General features: G+C 58.3%; 2 protein-coding genes across 3 annotated transcripts in view; one reads left to right on the forward strand and one right to left on the reverse strand.

The window, feature by feature from the left end:
* RALB (RAS like proto-oncogene B) overlaps nt 1-17422 on the reverse strand; it is a 73787-nt gene extending 56365 nt beyond the window's left edge. Inside the window, exons 1-3 of one of the 2 annotated variants that reach the window (XM_059912062.1) lie at nt 12366-12451; nt 10369-11095; nt 6981-8241 (exon numbers count right to left, since the gene is read on the reverse strand). In XM_059912062.1, the coding sequence (XP_059768045.1) occupies nt 7837-8241; nt 10369-10566 (603 nt within the window). In that variant the 5' untranslated portion in view covers nt 10567-11095; nt 12366-12451 and the 3' untranslated portion in view covers nt 6981-7836. Of the gene's footprint in view, nt 1-6980; nt 8242-10368; nt 11096-12365; nt 12463-17267 lie in introns of those variants that run through there. The other variant, XM_059912063.1, reaches the window with a different exon arrangement.
* Nucleotides 17423-18065: 643 nt separating this feature from the next.
* TMEM185B (transmembrane protein 185B) lies at nt 18066-21180 on the forward strand. Its single transcript, XM_059912049.1, has one exon. It carries the CDS (start codon nt 18503-18505, stop codon nt 19553-19555), a length of 1053 nt encoding a protein of 350 aa, XP_059768032.1. The 5' UTR covers nt 18066-18502; the 3' UTR covers nt 19556-21180.

The following is a 21180-nucleotide window of genomic DNA, read 5'->3' on the forward strand; positions in this document are numbered from 1 at the left end:
ATTCAGTTGGGCCTCTTGTATTTTTATTTGCAAAATCTGACAACCCTGCCCAAGCCCAGGGATCTCTGGGTGGGCAAATATCAGTGGCCCACACCCACCAACCTTGTCAAAGCCCCAGCTGCAGGGCTTGCCCAGAAGGGAGGCCAGAGTGGCCGGCCCAGACAGAGGGACCCCCCCCCCCAAGGCATGAGAGCGTCCCCCCAGCAACGACAGCGGGGCTCAAATGAGATGGTGTGTGGCAGCCCTACCCCTGGTGGGGAGATGGGGGAGGAGGTGGCCCTCCAGGCCTTATCCAATCCCACCCCCTCCTCTAAGAAGCCTCCCCATGACTCAGGCCTCTCTAATCTGTGCACACATTTTCACCACCAAGTACACGTTCTCTTCTGCTGTCCTGGGGGTATGAGGAGCCCCAGCAGACCAAGTGCCAGACGCTACAACCCAGCATGACACAGTGGAGCAGCTCTCACCCGGAACACAAAGATGACTTAAATCCCGGCCTGCCATAGCCTGGCCGAGGGCCCTCGGGCAAGCTGTGTCATGGCTCTGAGCCTCAGTTTTCTAAGTATTTGGCCGCGCCGTGCGGCACGTGGGGTCTTAGCTCCCCAACCAGGGATGGAACCCGCGCCCCCTGCAGTGGAAGCGCGGAGTCTCGACCGCTGGACCGCCGGGGAGGCCGTGAGCCTCAGCGTTCTCGCCTGCAGGAGAAAGTCAGCTCATGCAGGATGCTGGGGATTAAATAATGCGACGCCAACCTGACCTGCACGGGCCCTTTGGTTCACATCCGTTTCCCTGACTTTGTTTTGCTTTGAATTCATTTATTATTATTTTTTAAACTGTGGTAAAATACACAACATAAAATTCACCATCTCAACCATTTTCAAGTGCCCGGTTCGGTGGCATTGAGCACATTCACATCCTTGTGCAGTCATCACCATCCGCCATCTCTGAACTCTTTTCATCTTGCAAAACTGAAACTCTGTCCCCATTAAACAGTAACTCCCCAGGCCCCCTCCCCGCCCGCCCCTGGCAACCACCCTTCCGCTTTCTGCCCCTAAGGATCTGACTACTCTAGGGGCCTTGTATAAATGGAATCATACAGTATCTGTCTTTTTGTGACTGGCTCGTTTCACGTCACTTAACGTCCTGAAGGTTCATCCATATAGCATGTGTCATATGTATGTATACATATAACATTTTGGTCATCCATTCACCCATCAGTGGACACTTGGGGGTGCTTTCACCTTTTGGCTCTTGTGGATAATGCTGCTATGGACATGGGCATGCAAATATCTCTTTGAGATCCTGCTTTCAAATCTTGAGGGTATATACCCAGAAGTGGAATTGCAATCATATAGTAGTTCTATTCTTAACTTCTCGAGGCCCCTCCACACTGTTTTCCGCAGTGGCTGCACCATTTTACATTCCCACCAACAGTGGGCAAGGGTTCCAATCTCTTCACATCCACATCCACACTTATTTTCTGCTTTTCCATAGCAGCCATCCTTAGGGCTGTGAGGTGGCCGTCCCCTTGCTTCTGGACCCCGCTCCCCGCAGGCAAATGGTGGGTATCAGACCCGCGATTCTGTCCCGAGCTTCCTCCCCTGGTCCTCTGGGTCCCGGGGAGGCAAATGGGCTGTTTCTCTCCCTGCGGGGGACCGTGAGCCTGTGGCCCCCAGGGATTATTTACAGCTGGGGCCACCTCAGTCCACCCTCTCGGGCAGGCTCAGGATAGGCCCTCTGGGGGTGGGGTCAGAGGGCAGGCAGGGGGCGCGGGTTCTCCCCGCCAGCCCCACAGGGCCGAGGACGAACCGCCAGTGACTGTCGGGGTCAGGGTCCCACGGCCGCGCTGCCCAGCCAGCTTCCAGCACTGACTCCGCTCCTGTTCCTGGTCCCCAGGAGAGGCCGTCCCTCTCCCCCTGGAGCTGGGCTCCCACTGCCCCACCCAGAGGCAGCCTCGGTGGCGGCCGGGAACCCCACCGTGAGGACACCGTTTCCCAAAGTCCCCAGCACTCGCACTTGATGCCTGGAAGCCGCCCCTCACCGACCCCGTGGCACACGCAGTAGAAGGCACCACCAGAGGCTGGCATGTGGGCATGGGAAGCGCTGACGGAGGGAAGGCCTGGGATGATCCACAACGAGACTGGGGAGGGCAGGCCTGTGTGTATCCCGCTGCTTCTCCCACCAAGGGGGTCGCCCCATCGCCACCTGCTGTGTGACCCCGGGCAAGCCCCCTCACCTCTCTGAGCTTCTCCTCCCACGTGGGAAGGCTAACACCTGAATCCCAGGGGCGCCGTGCAGCCCGGCAGGACAACCTGGGTCCCACTCGCTGCACCCACCTGCAGGCCATGATTTCATGCAGAAACTCCCCTCCTCCCACCCCCGTCCCCAGCTGCCAAAATCCCACCTACATGCAGACCCTCTGGAGAGGAAACAAAGCACTGGACTAAAAGGATAACAGCCTTCCTTTTCCGACTGGGGCTGGCTGGATCTGAAGGGAAAAAACAAGCCCCTCTGCAGCTCCACCTCCACTGCATCCTTTCTTTGTGTTTGGGCTTCTAAGGAAACAATGGGTCCAAGGGCGGTTTCCTTCCAGGGTCCCCTCCTCCCTCCAGAAATTCCCCAGTGGCTGCCAAGCTCAGTGATAAGACAAGTGAACCATTTCAGAAGGGGGCCAGCACATTTCAGAACGTGGAACAGAGGCACGGCGTCTCCTGTGGTCCCTCCCGCCCCGAACCTTTACAGTCACAGGTCACCTGGGCCACACGCCCATCAGCATGTGACCTCCTGGAATGCGCTGAGACGCGGACAGATAACCTGACGGGGTAGAGTCGGTCACCTCCTCCACGGCTTGTCGCTCCTGCCCCCGCCCTCAAATCCTGGCATCTAAACTATAGGGGGGGCTGACATCATTGGGCGCCCACTGAACACCCGGAGATGCCGGCACTCGATAAGCATTCATCGCACAACGACGTGGCGACCACACGCTAGTGGCGCCCTCGTGGGGCACAGGGAGGGGGGCCGGGGAAGGCGAGGCCGGCTGTGCCCCCTCCCCTCGGCCCCACGTGGCTGGTGCTCAAAGCTCTGCTCACTTGAAGCTGAGGGAGCAGAGGAGGGAAACGGAGCGGAAGAGCGAAGTCCAGAAAGGAGCCGGCGCCCGGCAGACAGACGGACGGACAGACAGACAGACAGACAGGGTGTCGGCGTAGAACTGGAGTCCAACCCGAGGAAGTGGGAGGGCACCGGAGAAGGAAGGCTGGGGTCCTGAGGAAGGACCCTCCATCTTCCTTACCCAGGCCGCGCGCAAGACATCTCCGCGGAGCGCGTCCAAGTTCTCCACCTCTTATTCCAGGATGGGCGGCAGGGAGGCCTGGGCCAGGGTCTCCGCCGAAGCCTCCCCTGGGGCGCCCCCCCCCCCCCCCGGCCCCTCCACACACAATTCAAGGCCTGGCCTTGACCCCGTGACCCTTTCCGTGACCTCCCTGCCTCCCAGCCAGGCCCAGGCCGGCAGCCTCCCCCGAGGAACGCCCTGCGGCTCCCCCAGTCTTCGCGCCCCTCCCCCGGAGCTCCCCGCTGTCTACGCCTCCGTCAAACTCCACCCCCCAGCTGCCTTCCAGGAAAGGACAGAAGCAGGTCATGGCAGACAATCTTCACGACAAATCCCCGGCGTGGTACTGTCCCATCCATCTTGCAGGGAAGGAACCGAGGCCCTGGAGGAAGAGAGGATTCCAGACGACTGCAGGGCAAAGAGTCGGCACGGCAGAGTGAGGCAGGCGGCCAGATGCGTCCCCGGACTCGGGGCTGTGGAGAACCGGGCTAGCAGAAACGAAGAGGGTTCTGGCAACACGAAGGAGGGTGAGAGAGAAGGACAAGGGCCGGGGCTGAGAGAAACAAAGGCCCGGGGCGGGGGGAGCCCCGGAGGGGCGGCAAGGCTGAGAGGGGCCGTTTCGCGGAGGAAGCGGGCTGCACGCCGCGGAGTCCAGCAGCGCAGGAGGCCGGGGGTGGCGGGAAGAAGCCTGCGGGCCGCGGACGCGGACAGCATCGGACCAGCAGGAGGTGGCGTTTCAGGGACGGGCCGCCCTCGCGGACACCCCGACGTGGAAAGCCCTGCCCGGGAGGCTGCGGGGCCAGCGGGAGAGACCCCGGAATCTCAGCCCGCAGAGATGACTGTGGAGCAAAGCCACCGTCACCGCCCTTCCCCGACCCACCTCTGCCCCTCCAGGGGGCCCAGGCTCGGGACCCCTTGATTCAGCTTCCCTCAGCCTCTGCCCTGGGCTGTGACTGGGGTCAGGGTTCCTTCGAGGTGTGTGTGGGGGGCGCCCACCTGCACCCGGGCACGTGCCAGGGCAACGGCGGGGCCCGGCGGCCTCTTTCACTGAGACCCGCCTGAGGTAGGAGATGGATGGGCCCCTGGGCCGGACACCGGGGGTTTGTCACGAGGAGCAACGCTGAAGCTCGGGTCTCACCCACGCGCTCCAAGGACAAAGCTGGTGGCAGAAGCTGAGCTCCGCTGAAGTAGAGAGATGAGGCGCCCGCTCCTGAGGTCAAGGAAAACGTCCTGCCTGCACGCGCGCACGAAGGCCCCTTGGGGGTCAGGAGGGAGGAGCCCCACCCGGGCCCCACCCCGTAATAAGTGTGCACATGCACCCACAGGCCTCTGCGCCGGGACCCCTCGCAGCAAAAAGTTGCGCACGCACGTGGGGAGGGTCCTGGGACCAGTCCGGTGTGAGAAAAGAAATGAGATAACTGGCCAAAGGTAAACAAAGGCCGGAAGGCCTGCCCTACAGAAGGGACTTACATCGCCCCCTTCCTGAGCTCCTCCCCAGCAGAGAGGACGCCCACACCTTTCTCTCTGCGTGTGTATTTCCGCCCTGCTTCCGCCTCAAATTAATAAACTGCTTCTCTGCGTGGAGCTCTCCCATAGCTGTGCTGTGTCTCTAATAAGAAACTTTGTACCTGTTTCTGCAGATTTTGCCTCCTTGAAACACTCTTGCTTTCAAACGGGGGAAAGAGCCAGGGCCATGGTGCTCCGAGCCTCCGGCCCCGGGCGGACTCGGCTAGGATTCCTGGTTTTCATCCCAGCCGCCCAGCTCCACTCCTGCGCCGGGAGCGCAGATGTCGCTTCAGGACCGCTCACCGCTGTCCCCCCCCCCACCCCCCACCCCCGCGAGATCACACCCACGAGCTGCCCCCAGCTCCGGCCTCGCAAGCTCGCCACACACCCCACTCCCGCCGATGCCCGGAAGCCCCGCAGCCGGGGAGCACGCGGAGGGTGACGGGGAAACAGGGACCGTCTGCCCAGCGAGCGAGGAAGGGCGCCAACCCCCCCGCAGGAGACGAGCTCCCGACACAGAGGCCCCCGTTACGAGCTGGGATCCCGCAAGTCAGCCTCCCTGTGCTTGTCCCAGAGCCTTCAGAGGACAGCCCCAGGCCCTGAGGCCGCAAGGAGGCCGGGCAGCAAGGGCACCCGCCTCCGCCCCGCAGGGCCCGCCCAGGCTCCCGGCTCTGCGTCCGGCGGGCGGCACCTCGGCCCTCACCTTGACCATGTGATGCGGCAGCCAAGGAACTGCCTGGGGGTGCAGGGCGCTGTCGCTCGGGGCGCGAGAAAAGCGGGACTGGGGGCACTTACGGGGGAGGCACAGCTGCCGGGAGAGCCCCGGCCTGGCTTCACCCACCGCACTTGGCAGGTGGGCACGGCGGCGGGGGGAAGGGGTCCCTGTCCCCCTTGGTGGCAGCAGCCCCAAGCCGCAGCCCCAGCGCACGCCCTGCACCTTCCGTCTCACAAGAGATCGGAGGTTTGGCCAAACCACCTGCAGACGGATTTCCCCACCAGCCCACATTAACTGCTTGTGGGATTCTGCAACCCAAAGTGCCGAGTCAGAGCTCCTGGGTGTCCCACGGGGGCTCCGGTGGCGAGGCCGTGACCCTGAAGCTGGAACCGTCAGGCACCTGGGCTGTGCCCACCTGTGTGATGAGCCTGGGCGAGCAGCCCTGGGGGCCGGGCTGACAGCTTCCACGCTCAGGGAGGCCCTATGGGACGGGCGGGCACCCAGCCAGCCCCGCAGCTGTGTTCCGGGTTGTCTGCCTGCAGGGAGAGCCGAGGCTGCCCGCGGCTCTGCCCTCCTCCTGCGATGGCCCCGCCGCCCCGACAGTGCCTCGTCCCGTCGGCTCCAGGCTGGCAGAGTCAGGCCCAGGGGGGCAGAGCCGCCTGCTGCCCATCCGCCCCTCTTCCTGGGAGGAAGGAATACCTCAGGGATTTTAGCCACGTTTTCCTACATCACGCTTGGAACGTAGTAGGCGCTCAGCAAACGCTACTTTCTCCTCACTGGGTGGAAGGAGGCTGTGCACCGAGACTCTGGAGCTGGCCCACCTGTGCCCACTGGCCCTGCTGCCCCAGCGTCTGAGCTGAGCAAGTCCTGTCCGCTCTGAGCCTCGGGACCCTCGGGGGTCCGGATGCGGACGACGATCCTACCTGCTCCCCAGCCTGCAAGTGTCCCGGCTCACCATACAGGCCATGTATGTGTTCACTATGATTTATGTAAGAGAGGGATCCAGCTGCGTCCAAATGAGGCGTTCACCATACAGGCCATGTACGTGTTCACTATGATTTATGTAAGAGAGGGATCCAGCTGCGTCCAAATGAGGGGTTCAGACAAAATAAAAGCTTGAGAATACTACTCAGCCATAAAAAAGAATGAAATAACGCCATTAGCAGCAACATGTATGGACCTAGAGATGATCATACTAAGTGAAGTAAGCCAGACAGAGAAAGACAAATACCATATGATATCACTTATATGCGGAATCTAAAATACGACACAAATGAACTTATCTACGAAACAGAAACAGACTCACAGACACAGAGAACAGACCTGTGGTTGCCAAGGGTCAGGGGGCGGGGGAGGGATGGAGTGGGAGTTTGGGGTCAGCAGATGCAAATTGTCATCTATAGAATGGATGAACAACAAGGGGCTCCTGTAGAGCACAGGGAACTTTATTCAATATTCTGTGATAAACCATCATGGAAAAGAACATGAAAAAGAATGTATATATATGTATAACTGAATCACTTTGCTGTGTAGCAGAAATTAACATGACACTGTAAATCAACTACACTTCAATAAAATAAATTTAAAAAAACAAAAGCTTGAATCCAGCCTTAGGGGTGGGGACATGGGCCACCCGGCCCCCCACCCTCTCCAATGCCACCTAGAGACGGGGTCCTGGCTCTGAGGACAAAAGATAACCCCGCGTGTGAGCACACGCACACACCCACACCGCCCCCCTGGTGGATCCACCGCTGCAGAAGTGTCCCCATCGCACAACGGCGTCAGGGTTTAGCACGGACCCAAACAATACGTAATTTTTCCCACCAAAGAGGCAATAAAATCCCACTCCCTTCTCCAAAGCTGCATACAAAATGCTGACCTTGACAGAGGTCAGCACACGGCTTCTACAAGACCTCTTTCTAATCCAAGAGAGAAAGGGATCAGACTGGAGTGGAAGCATTGCAGCCGGCAGCCAGCGCGCCCCGGACTCTGTCCAAGGGAATCCGCGGATGGAGGCTGAAGACGGCACGACTGCTTTCTAACCAGAAGGGCGGCCGACAGTCCTTGGCATGGCTTCCCACACGCCAGGACTGGCCCAGCGCTTCGCGAGCCTGCCCTCCGCCAGTCCCACAGCTGCCCTCCTGGGTCCTAGCATCGCCCCATCTAACAGTAAAGAGAACAGAGGTGCGATGACCGAGCTGCGTGCCTGAGGTCTTGCAGCCAGTGAGCAGCAAAGGTGGGATGCAGACCAGGGCCGCCCCACAGAAAACCCAGCCTTAGGCTCACAGCGCTACCCGCCAGAGAGAAGCTGCCCCAAGGGCACTAGGCCTGGAAGCAGCCGGGCCAGCAGACGGGGCGGGGCGGGACAAGCGCAGGGACCACACAACGGCGGGCCGAGGAGCTGGAAGAAGCAGGGCCCCAGACCGTGCCCTTCGCCAGCCCTGCTGAGGGTGTTTGCTTTCCGGGAGGAGGAGACGCAGCTTGATGCCAAGGCCTGCTCCGTGTGCTGAGAGGCCGGCCCAGCCCGGGTCTGAGGCCCTGTTCTCCCCGCCCCACCTCCTCTGGTCCCCGTGTTCAGGTGGAAACGAAGGGGTGATTCCATCCAGACTTCTCCACTGGAAGATGGGGACAATGCGGCAGCCGCTGCAGAACCTCGCTCACAGGAAGCCGGCAGAGTCTGCTGCTTGGATCTGCGCTACCCAGGACAGACACGGGAATTTCACGTTCTGACCAAGCTCCCAAGAAAAGGAGAAAAGCCAGCTCTCCGTGCCTGCCCGGCCACTAACCTCACCCAACTCTCTGCTCCTGGCAGCCGTGACCTCCCAGTACCCGGGGCCCTGGGGGAGGGGCAAGGACCCCTCCCAGCATCTTTCCAAAATCCCACCCCCCGGCACTGCCTGTATTATTATGTCAGAAGAGAGGTTCTCATCCACAGCCCTCTGTATTCGCCCGAGGTCAAAACATACTTTTTTTTAATGGTGAGAAACTGATTATTTAGGAAATGATTCTTTAAAGCCAACTTCTGGATCCACCAAGGTCGTGTGACTTTTCTCTGCTGTTAAACTTCACTGTAATAAAATGGCAGGGAAGAAAAACAAACAAACAACCAACTTCTCATCAGCTGTTTGGCAGAAACCCTCTGGGCTTTTCCTGGCTGTGTGTCCGACTTAGCACTAGCGTGGACGGCGCTCCGTCTTCCCCCTGCGTTACTGTGCAGACAGGGCAGTGAAGGGCAGGGACCCCGGGTGCACAGCCCGGCCGGGGCCTCGGTCAGACACTCGGTCAGTGTCCGCCCGGAATATGGGCACCCCCACTCCCCATGCGAATAAACCTCAGTTCTTCTTACTCTGTCACTGCCATGGTCATCGTTATCATATTTAACGGTGAAAACTGTTTTCCTGCCTCTCGCTCCCGAAGACGCTCTCAGCCCAAAAGGGGAAAACTGGGCCTTCTATTTACTTCCAAATGCGTTCATATTTTTTGTTAATTAAAAAAAAACATCCCAGGTGTTCTTCGTACCTCCGCTCCCCACACACCCCAGCACCCCAACCGTGTAATTGATGGCGTTTCCTTTGCGGATACATCTGTTGTGGTGGCCCTTATGGCCAGTAAAACCATTTTACTGAGCTTTTTTAAATCATCCACTTAGAGACTGTAAAGTAAAACCTCTTTCCCTCAACCCCCTGCTCCATAAAAGCACTTGGAGTTCAAGAAATTATCTGTCTTCATGGGGGAAATCTGCTAATGCTGGATTTGCAGTAGGAATTCATTACGTGAACAGTAATTCACCGCCCTGAGGGCTCCCTAGATAAAGCCGGGAAGTTTACAGCTGTTAGGGGCAACTTGGAACGAACCTCAGCGACGGTAAGTAATTTTTAGGTTCTTAAAAGAGAAAAATCTAAGACCAGCAGGAACTCTGCAGAATTTCATTTTCTTTGCTACACGAGAAGGAAGGGATTGCTTGGTCTCGGTTCTGATTCTGTAATGCATCTCCAGCCTTAAAGATGTATATTTTCCGTTTAGATTCAGATATTTCGTGGTGAGAAAGCAGCCCCGGGCTCAGAGGTTGGCTGTTTCCTCTCCTCGAACCACCTCCAGGGCCGGGCACTGGGCGGGGCTACAGATTTAGTCCTAGACTTAGTGGTCCCGCCTCGGGGTCTCATCACCTGAGTCAGCAGCAGGGGAACCGTCCCATCTCTGATGAAAGCAGGAGGTGAACTCTGGACCAGATGCACGGACGCCAGACCCCCACAGAGGCGGCACGGGGCATTTGGTGGGAAGAGAAACACAGACCCTCAGGGCTAAGACGGCGTTTCAGGGGCCGTTGGGCTGAGGGTTCTGAGAGCCTGCTGCTGGCTGGAATCATCCGGGGAGCTTTAACAAAGTTTGGGTTCCAGGTGCTACCCCCAAGGACTCTGACCTGGGGAGTCTGGGTTGAGGTCCAGGTAACTGCCTCTTTAGCCAGCAGTGCTGCGTTGGGACCTGAATTTGAAGACTTCTGTCCTGCCCTGGCCCCTTAACTGGTAAAGACCTGGGCCCAGGGTGGAGAAGTGACTTAGTTGCCAGTCATCTGGGTTAGTTACTTAACTAACAGAACTGAAGTTCTCCTTTAAGTGAGAGAGGAAGTAGGGGAGTGTGTACAGATACTGGTCATCGACCGGATGTGCCAGCCCTACACCTCTGTCATCCCACCTCCATCCCATGAGGCCAACATTACCATCCCCATCTCACAGAGGAGAAAACCGAGCCTCACAGGCGCTGGGTCATCTGGTTAAATGACAGAGCTGGGATTTGAATCCAGGCGGTCCCTTCTGTGACTCACCTGAAATACCCCGGGAAGGTGGGGGTGGTCCCCGACCTCCGGGCCACGGACCGGTACTGGTCCATGGCCTGTTAGCAGCCGGGCGGCACAGCAGGCGGTGAGTGGCGGGCGGGCGGGCGGGCGAAGCTTCACTTGCCGCTCCCCATCGCTCCCCATGGCTCGCATCACTGCCTGAACCACCCGTGCCCCCCTCACCATGGAAAAACTGTCTTCCGCGAAACCGGTCCCTGGTGCCGGGAAGTTTGGGGATCACTGCCGCAGGGGCGTCTCAGCATCGGTCTAGTTCCAGGCTCTGTTCCAGCCTCCTGCCCCCATCTCCCAATCTTCACCCTACGGCGTACTCCCAGTGCTTCTTTTCCTCTCGTTTTCAGCTGACTTTTAGTCCCTTTCAGCCCGGGGGCCTCTGGACGGCTCTCTGGGTGGCTCAGTGTGCCGTGTCTGTGCCCTCTGCCTGTATGACGGAGTCAGCAGTCCTTGGGGCCAAGGCCACAGGCCTGGCATGTACCAGTCCCAGAGGCGACCACAGCGGGGGGACGCGCGGACGGCCTGAAGCTCGTGTGCGGGGCCAGGCTCAGTGCCACGTCCCCCGGGCAGGCATCTGCGCAGGCACTCAAGCCCACGACGCCCCGGAGGCAGCCGCGGGCCAAGCGGTCAGATGAGGCCAGAGAGACTGGCGGAGGCTGGTCCACCAGGCCTTGAAGGGCAGGGCGGGCGCTTGGCTTTGGTCCTGAGAAACGAGAAGCCACTGAAGCTGTGCAGCAGGGACACCACACCTGGTGACCCTGTGTCCCCCTGTGCCCCACACGCCAGACTGACAGCTTTCTAAAGGCAGGAGCCCCCTACGGTTCCTGGGGTGACTGCAGGGCCTGGCTCTGAAGGACAGGCAGAGGCATTTCTTGTATTTACTTGTTTGTTTGTTTATTATCGTTTGCTACTTCACACCAGTCAGTGAAAGAATGAGAGGCACCCAGGGTGAAATTGTGACCCAAATTTGACAGTCTTGTTTCTGCCCCAGTAAAGACAGCATCCATCCACGACACACCAGCCCGCAATTTACGACAAATCCAGGTGAGAGCAGGAGTGAGGGTTATCTCAGCACCACAGAGGACTCTTTGGCCGAGTAAATTAATAGCGTACATGAGACTGAAGAAGAACGCTCAGACGACACGTGCAAACTGTTGAAGACACCGAGGTGTGCCGATTTATTTATTTAAATATTTATTTTTATTCTGGTTGCACCGGGTCTTAGTTGCAGCACGCGGGCTCCTTAGTTGCAGCATGTGGGATCTAGTTCCTGGACCAGGGATCAACCCCAGGTCCCCTGCACTGGGAGCGCAGTCTTAACCACTGGACACCAGGGAAGTCCTGGTGGTGCCAATTTAAGTACAAACGGTGGATGCTTGAGCGGCCTACCATTTGTTGAACATTCCATCATTCAGGAAGCTTCTACCCACAACCACACAAAAAAGTTTGAATTAATAAAGTTTAAGTCCTGGGACTTCCCTGGTGGCACAGTGGTTAAGAATCCGCCTGCCAATGCAGGGGACACAGGTTCGAGCCCTGGTCTGGGAAGATCCCACATGCCGCGGAGCAACTAAGCCCGTGCGCCACAACTACTGAGCCTGCATGCCGCAACTACTGAAGCCCGTGCGCCTAGAGCCCGTGCTCCGCAACAAGAGAAGCCACCGCAATGAGAAGCCTGTGCACCGCAACGAAGAGTAGCCCCCACTTGCCACAACTAGAGAAAGCCCACAAGCAGCGACGAAGACCCAACGCAGCCAAAAATAAATAAATAAGGTTTAACTCTATTCGGATGCCTCAAATTAAATTATCCCGGGGCTCAGTTTATGGGTTCCTAACATTTGGAGGTCACTGTGATTGACCCCAGTTAACCACTGACCGCACACACGCATGTCCAAGCCAGTCCTAGTTTTCAGTTGACGTTCAATCTTATGCAGCCCGACACCTGAGTCTACCTTTGATTTCGGCCTTTTTACCTCGTTAACGTTAATTCTTCACCTTTGTGGAGTTTCCCAGTCCGAAAGCACTCGGCCAGCTGCTGCCAGTATAGGCAGATTCGCACCAACTCTGTTTCTGCAAAGATGACACAGAAGAAAGAAAAAAACATCAGCCTCCAAAAACACTAGACTTTATGTGTTAAGGGTCTTTGGAATATTCATTTCTTCAGTCTGGCAATTCGATTTCCAGGAATTACCCAAAAGAAATCATCTGAGTGCAGAGGAAGCTGTGTGGAGTAAGAAAGACCACAGAAAAGAACAGAAATTACGCCAAGACACAGCGAGGACGGCAGGCAACCCTGGGAGGTAATGTGCAGCCGTTAAATAGATGCTCATAAAGACGTGTTTATGGGAATCTGAGACACGTTTCTCTTTACGGTATTTCATCACACTGAAGACACGGTTGATTATAAGACACATCGCTGTCTCATGCACCACGAAGGAAAAAGAATTCCCAGGATGGGGTAGCTAGTACGAGGCATGTAAGTAAAGCTGGGACTCCAAGGGGCTATTCCCTGCACGGAAGGGGAATGATAAACAGCCCTGTCAGACGGAAATGGCGTGTCGACCTCGGCCCCGGGTGTGGGGAGGGAACACACCAAGAACAAGCCAGGACTCAACGCAGGCTGGAGTCTGAGTTTGCGCTACAGACGTGGTCTGAAAACACCTCGAGCAAATGCTGTAACCGAATTTATTTGAAATTTAATGCAAAGTCTTCTGGAGTTGGCAGGGCCCCCAGGTGACCGTCAGAAGCAAACAGGACCCCTTTGGAAGAGCTGGGTTTCAACACAGGCTGACAGCGCCTGTAAGACACCATCAATTGTTCGGTGCATGATCCAGAGACATGCAAATAAGTGAGTCACAGAATTCGTGTTAAACCAAAAAGCAGAATAAAATGGCATGTGGATAATGACATGTCTTTGCAGAGGTGACCACCTGGAAAGAACTACACTAAAATGTTAATATGGATTTTCTGTAGGTAGTGAAGTAAGACCAGAGTTTTCTCTCTCTCTAAACAACTCTTCATTTTCTGGATGTTCCTAAAGTGAGCATGTATTTAGTGACCATATAGGAAACAGGAGAAACAGAACAGGGTGATGTACGTTAAGGAGGGGCTGGTCAGGGAGGGCTTCTTGGAGGAGGTGACTCCTGAACTGGGAAGGGATCTGCATGGGAGAAGCGGTCGGAGCTGAGCAATGCTGTATCCCATGTCAGGACGGGGCCCAGGGCACGGGGCAGATGCTCGATACGTATTTCTTAAATGAATACACTAGTTGAGGAAAAGCTGCTAAAACGTGAGCCTAAGTCTCCAGGGGTCCCAACCAGAGTCTGGGTCTTCAGCGGGGCCATTCTCACCGGACTGAGCTACCGCACAGGCCGAGCTACCAGCCGGGCCAACAGCAGGGCTCAGAAGAAAGTCTGCAGCCGCAAGTTCAGCAGAAGACTGTGGTCGCGTCTAGTTTCCCCACCTGTGAAATGAGAGTCGCACCTCTGCCACCACACGAGCTTCAGATGACACAGAGCTTTGAAATACTGAGCCCGGCGCAGGTACGAGGGGCTGGGCTGCTCCAGGGCTGTCCTCGTGGGAGCCCAGACTCCTCCCTGCAAAGCCAGCACCTCTGGGCTCACAAGCTGTTCTGGCCCGCTGCTCAGCACGTGGAAAAGATGCCGCGTCAGCTGCGTCCTTCCTGCCCGCCTGTGCTTTCCTGGACGCGTTTACTGTGTACAGGCCTGTGCTAGAAACTGCGGATACGGACATGAAAGACGGGGCCCTGCCCTTGGGAGATGCAGCGGGTGCCAGGGACAGCCGGGCGAGCAAGGAGAGCGCTGTGAGCCCCGGGACTGACGGCACGGCAGGGAGGACAGGCTTCCCGAAGCAGGGACGCCTCCTTTACGGCCAAGACAGAAACGACAGCCGCCCACGGGGCAGGATCAGTGAGCACATTGTTTGGTTTACGCTCACAATTTTGTGAGGTTATCTCCATGTCACAGACGGGGGCCGGAGGCTGGGCTGCTTGCCAAGGTCACGGAGCTTGGGGACATCAGCGCCAGGATTTGCACGCTAGCCTGGGGGATGGGGGACAAGGGGCACTGGGGCGCCGAGGGTGACACGAAGGGCCAGGTGGGCTGCGGCCTCCTTGTGAAGAAGCCGATGTAAGCAAATCCAAACAGGCCTGAAAGGGAAGATGTCCCTGGGCTCTCTGTCCAGGTCACCCCGCTGCCCCAGCCACCTACTTGGAGGACATTCAGCGGGGGGATCCTGCTTCCTGGGGCCAGGGGACCGTGGTCCCACCCAGACTCCTGCCCTAGTCCCAGCTGCTCAGGGTCGGGGCAGGGGGACTGACCATCTAGCTGGGCCCAACGCAATCACACGAGTCCTTAAAAACAGAAAAGGCAGGCAGCAGAGAGGCCGCAGGAGGCTTAGCCGGAGCGATTCAACAGTGGGAAGACTCAACCCAACGTCGGTGGCTGTGAAGGGGTCACCGACCAGGAACGCGGGAGGCTGAGAGCCATCCTCAGCTGACGGCTGGCAAGGGAATGGGAACCTCAGTCCCACAATTCCAGGGAACTGAACTCAGAGAAGCTAAATGAAGCTGGAGGCCGATTCCCACCAGAGCCTCCAGAAGGGACCGCAGCCCTCGATTCCGGCCTGTGAGACTCAAGCAGGGAACCCGCTGAGCGCCCAACGCCCAGACTCCCGACTCACAGGCACTGTTGTGCTGCGACGTTTGCAGCAAGCTGTGCCGGCCACAACTAGAAACTGAGAGCGAATACGTGAGTTCTCTGAAGTCAGCTGGCCCTGGCCCGGGAGGGGATGGCACAAGGCCCGCGATGCTGGCCTGGGGACTGGGCCTGGCTCCCGGCCCCGCGAGCTCAGAGCTGATCCCGGGCCGGAGAAACCCCGTCCTGAGCAGGCACAAATGAGCTCACTCAGTCACTCACCAGCACTCCGTAAGCACTCGCTATGACCTAAGTGCTGGCCAGGGGTCCAAACTCCAATCTCAGGAGCAGAAAGATGGGCACACAGACTCAATCCAGTGAACGGAGTCCCCCAGGAACCAAAGCCCTGATGTGAAGGGAGGTCAGCAGAGGGTCTCAGTCCAGCAGGGGTTGAGAAGCTTGTCCCGGGCCTGAAGCCCTGGGTCTTGGGGGGCCAGGAGGGAGGGGGCTGGGGCAGCGGGCCAGCCCTGAGGACTGAGAGAGCAGCACGGCACACTCCGGGGAAGGGCGGGAGGCTGGCAGGGGACCACAGGGGGGCCAGAGCAGGCTCGGGGCGGCCTCCCAGGCCAGCTGAGGATGCTGAGCGGGGGGGAGGTGGTGGGATGCGGACACGTCTCGGGCCCCCACGCCGACTCAGCATGGCAGGCCTGCACTGGGGGACCCGGGCACGGACACACACGCGCGCACGCGCTCTGTAAATGAAAGCCTTTACGCTCTGGGGTGTGTGCCAGCCTCACGGGTGGCTGGGTCGTCAGCACCTGGCACAGAGCAAACAGTCTGTTAGCTTTAACGGTCAACATGAAGACAAGGGCAGAGAACTCCCTGGTGGTCCAGTGGTTAGGACTCCACGCTTCCACTGCAGGGGGCCTGGGTTCGATCCCTGGTCAGGGAACTAGGATCCAGCACGCCTCGTGGCACGGCCAAAAAAAAAAAAAAGGACAAGAGCAGGTCCCCGAGAGACTGACCACATTAGGGAAAACAGCAAAGGAGAGGGGTCCATGTACAGAACAGAGGGTCCAGGCCTGGGGGCCCAGGAAAGCCGGCTAAGGGGGCGGCAGACAGCAGCCCTTTCCCTGTGGCTCCACCTCAAACCTGGAAGCAGGCTCCGACCTCTCTCAGGAGGGGGGCAGCAAGGACACATCAGATGGTGAGGGGCCATCGCAAGATCCCCCTCCTGGATGAGGAGAACGAGACGCCTGTCCTGAGCAGCTGCAGAGAAGAAAACACCCTCCAAACTCCCATCTCTGCCGCAACGCTGGCAGCAAAGGCCCTGAGGTCATCTGGCACAGGGTTCCTGCCTGTCCCCCCAGGGTCCAGGGGACCGGGCTCGGCCGCCATCTCCCTGTGGAGTTGCCAGCCGGCCCCTGCCCTCTGGAAGCTTTGCTTTCCCCACTGTGGTAGCACTGATATCTCACGTGTCTTTAAATGCAAAGTGTTTTCCATGTATTGATTCATCTCATCCTCAAAACGGTCCCAAGTGCTTCTATTAGCCCACTTCATAGTTGGGTTGGTAGAGGGGTTTGGAATTTAAAATTTTGTTTTAGCTGACAAATCCCTTTCTGAAAGGGAATAGTAAAAGAAAATCCAAGATGCAAGACAAACAGGTTAGAGCGACTCAGGATAGAAGGAAGGGGTTGAGGGTGAGAGGCTGGCACCCCACTCAGCTAACGGTCTCCCCGCAATGACTCCCAAGGGGTTCCTCACAAATTACGGGCCCTGAAGACATGTGTCTGAGATTGGGGCTGAACCCTGAGGCCTGGCAGGGCTCACTCGGCCGGGAGTCCCGCCCCCGAGGCCGCCCCGACTGCCCCGGCTGAGGTGAGGGTGGCGAAGCTTTGGGAGAGCTCCGAGGGCTGGGACTGTCCACCCCCGCACCGGGCCTCACCAACACCATGTGGATGCCGACTGGGGGAAGCCAGCTCCCGAGACTGGACCGTGGCCCCCACCTGTCTCTCGGGAACCCCTTCCTTGTTGCGTCCCCCTGGCGGCCTCCCCGTCGGAGCCCAGCACTGTGCTGGCAGATGGCAGGGGGGCTGGAGGGCAGGGCTCTGCACGGGAGCCTGGAGAAGGCAGGGGGCCTCCAGCGCCTGCCCGGCTCGGGAGCGGGGGAGCTGCGGCGCTGCTGGCCCCCGGAGACCACCCGGCCGGCCCCCGACTCACCAGCCAGGACCCTGAGGCCAAGACAGCACGGGGCGAACGCGCCCAGGTTTCTCAGCGGCTGGCTGGCAGGGTCTGGAAGCCAGATTTCTTGATCTCCGGCCGCAAAGCCCTTGTCCCGACAGCGTTCTGCGAGAGTCAGACTGCAGCTGGGCCACGTACGTCAAAATGAGTATCGGGGACGTAAAGGTGAGAGCCTGAACCGGAATCTCCCTTCTGCTCCGAGGCTGCCGGGTGGCCGGGGCTTCCGGGAAGCAGCCGCTGCCCCGAACTCAGCCGCGGGGCCCTGCGGCGTCTAGCGCCCTCCCGGCACCCACCCTCCACCTTTGGGGTGAGACGGCCCCGGCACTCTGCCTCGGCCACCGCACAGGCAGCCCGACGACCGCCGGCGCCCCGCCAGGTGGGGCCCGGCCCCGGAAGCCGTCCGTTCCAAGCACAGCCCCGCAACCCGCCCCGGGCGCAGATCGCACACACGGGGCCCCCCGCCCCGGCACAGGCACAGACCCGCCCCCTCACGTGCGCGCGCCCGCCCAGCGCTTTCAGTCACGGCACCCACTCCCCCGCTCGCAAACCCCCACGCGCGCCCGGCCTCGCGCCCGCACAGTGCCCCGCCTCCGCTCGCCCGGCGCCGAGCCTCCCCCGCGGGGGCAGGAGCCCCTGGGTCGGCAGCGGGCGAGGGTGCGGCACCCGCGGCAGGCCGCGCCCACCGCTCCTCGGCCCCGCCCCTGGCCCGGCCCCGCCCCTGGCCCGGCCCGGAGGATGTGAGGTCACTCCCACCTCCCTGCTCCCGGCGCCGCCAGGAAGCGTCCGCCCGAGGTCGCGGCCCGCTCGCTGCCAACGGGCCGGCCGCGGCGTCAGCAGCGCGCCAGGCACCCGGCCCGAGTCGCCCGCCCCGACCCTCCCGGCGCCACACGCAGTAGCTGCTTTGCAAATGGGTACGGAGTGAAGGCGGGCAGCGGGGCGGACAGAGGACCCCGCTCGCCGACTCCGCGCCGGCCAACCCCGCGGGGCGCCGGGGGACGGCGGGCGGGCGCGCACGCCCCGCCCAACGCGCTTCCGGCCGAGCCACGTGACCGCGCGCGCACGTGTTCCGGCTCCTCGGCGCCGCGGGCCGGAAGCTGCTCCCGGCGGGTTCCCGGCGGCTGCCCGCCGAGAACCGTCGCGGGCCGGCGGGGGAGGCGGCGAGCCGGGAACGGCGCAGACGCGGCGCCCGCCGGGGAGCGGGCAGCGGCCTCGCCATGAACCCCAGGGGCCTGTTCCAGGACTTCAACCCGAGTAAGTTCCTCATCTACGCCTGCCTGCTGCTCTTCTCCGTGCTGCTGCCCCTCCGCCTGGACGGCGTCATCCAGTGGAGCTGCTGGGCCGTGTTCGCCCCCATCTGGCTGTGGAAGCTCCTGGTCCTCGCGGGCGCCTCGGTGGGCGCGGGCGTCTGGGCGCGGAACCCGCGCTACCGCACGGAGGGGGAGGCCTGCGTAGAGTTCAAGGCCATGCTGATCGCCGTGGGCATCCATCTGCTGCTGCTCATGTTCGAGGTCCTGGTCTGCGACAGGGTGGAGCGGGGGACCCACTTCTGGCTGCTGGTCTTCATGCCGCTCTTCTTCGTGTCCCCCGTGTCCGTGGCCGCCTGCGTGTGGGGCTTCCGACACGACCGGTCCCTGGAGCTGGAGATCCTGTGCTCCGTCAACATCCTGCAGTTCATCTTCATCGCCCTGAGGCTGGACCGGATCATCCACTGGCCGTGGCTGGTGGTGTTTGTGCCGCTCTGGATCCTCATGTCGTTCCTCTGCCTGGTGGTCCTGTATTACATCGTCTGGTCCCTCCTGTTTCTGCGCTCCCTGGATGTGGTTGCCGAGCAGCGAAGAACACACGTGACCATGGCCATCAGCTGGATAACGATCGTGGTGCCCCTGCTCACCTTCGAGGTTCTGCTGGTGCACAGGCTGGACGGCCACAACGCGTTCTCCTTCATCTCCATATTCGTCCCCCTTTGGCTTTCGCTAATCACGTTGATGGCCACAACGTTTAGGCGGAAAGGGGGCAACCACTGGTGGTTTGGTATTCGCAGAGATTTCTGTCAGTTTCTGCTCGAAATTTTCCCATTTTTAAGAGAATATGGGAACATTTCCTATGATTTACATCATGAAGATAATGAAGATGCTGAAGAAACATCGGCGTCAGAAGCGCCTAAAATTGCTCCGATGTTTGGAAAGAAGGCCAGGGTGGTGATAACCCAGAGCCCTGGGAAATATGTTCCCCCACCCCCCAAGTTAAGTATTGATATGCCAGATTAAACTCGTCTTCTGGGGCGTGTCCACAAGTGGAAGAGAAACCATATACACACAAAATCCACCTTCCTTTGACCTCTTTGCTCATCCATGCCAAACCTGGAACTGAAAACAGGCTCCAAACATCATTTCATGCCTTGTTTGAGGTTGCTGCCTATCAGTGACTCATCAGCACTCACCAGAGACGTAGGAGGCTATTTTACTGTGCAGCTGTGTGTGCGTGGTGCGCCTCTGTGACGCACTTGTTCTCCAGGCTGGTGTCGTGAGCCAGCCACGAGCAGTGAATAGGGTTGTTCAGGCAGGTCCTCAGATGGAGTGACTACACAGCTGGGGATTTTAAAGTGGTACTATACCTATCAAAAGTATTGTTTTGAAAAGTATTTTTATACACTGCTAATGTAAAATTGTATTTCAGATTGTGCCTGTTGTGACATAGTAGCAAATGTAAAGCATTCTCTTTCCCACCACTTGCATATAAGCCTCATAGTTGTTATTTTTAGTGTTGCTACTGTTAGAATGGTTTTTCTTTGGGCTTTGCCGATACTGGTCTTTAACAGCCTAATAGGTGAATTTTTCTAATGCAGTGAATCCATCCATACATGATATTTATATGACTGTTTTAGCACTGTAATGTGTTGAATTCTAGTTCTGTGCAGTACGGTGTATTATGTTAAAGTATTTTTTTAAGTTTATATGTGAAGAGAGATGTCTACTGCAGAGGTTGTTAAAGATTGCTTAAAACATGAATATGTACCTGGCATGGGGTCTTATTAAAATTCTGGGCGTGGGGGCTTCCCTGGTGGCGCAGTGGTTGAGAATCTGCCTGCCAATGCAGGGGACGCGGGTTCGTGCCCTGGTCTGGGAAGATCCCACAGGCCGCGGAGCAACTGGGCCCGTGAGCCACAATTACTGAGCCTGCGCGTCTGGAGCCTGTGCTCCGCAACAAGAGAGGCCGCGATAGTGAGAGGCCCGCGCACCGCGATGAAGAGTGGCCCCCGCTTGCCACAACTAGAGAAAGCCCTCACACAGAAACGAAGACCCAACACAGCCATAAATAAATAAATAAATAAATAAATAAAGACTTTCTCCCTATAAAAAAAAAAAAAAAAAAATTCTGGGCGTGAATATGGGGATTGAAAGTCCCAAGGATCTTCATATTCAGGTGTTAGATGATTCCGTCTGCGCAGCTTGGAGGTCTCTCTTGGAAGGAGCCACCATCCTTTGGGAACACGTGACATGCTCCAGTGTGGTACCAGACCCTAAAGTGACACTTATTTAGCACCTTGAATTCTTCTCTTCAGGAACAACCAAAAGAAGCAGGTGGTTTGTCCATTTCTAAGAATCTTAGAATATTAGTTGGCCATGATATAAAGTGGTGTTTGTGCTTGTCATTGGAAAGCTGGAGAGAGCGGCCTTAACCGGACATGGTCAGCAGGATCAAGTATTACTTTAAGGTCCAAACTTTTTGATCTGGCAGCGACAGGGAAGTAACAGTTCAGGTTATTTTTTAAATTTTGCTTTAGGTACTGGTGGTACCAGGGAATCAGAAGGGCAAAAACCAGATCCTGGGAGAGCAATGTTCTTGTGACTGAGAACAAATAAATACTTCCAAAAGAAGGTTAAAATTAAAA

This window comes from Balaenoptera ricei, assembly GCF_028023285.1.
Source record: "Balaenoptera ricei isolate mBalRic1 chromosome 7 unlocalized genomic scaffold, mBalRic1.hap2 SUPER_6_unloc_1, whole genome shotgun sequence".
Lineage (NCBI taxonomy): Eukaryota > Metazoa > Chordata > Mammalia > Artiodactyla > Balaenopteridae > Balaenoptera > Balaenoptera ricei.

Coding starts and splice junctions, on each gene's coding strand:
- TMEM185B (XM_059912049.1), top strand. CDS start 18,503: ATGAACCCCAGGGGCCTGTTCCAGGACTTCAACCCGAGTAAGTTCCTC.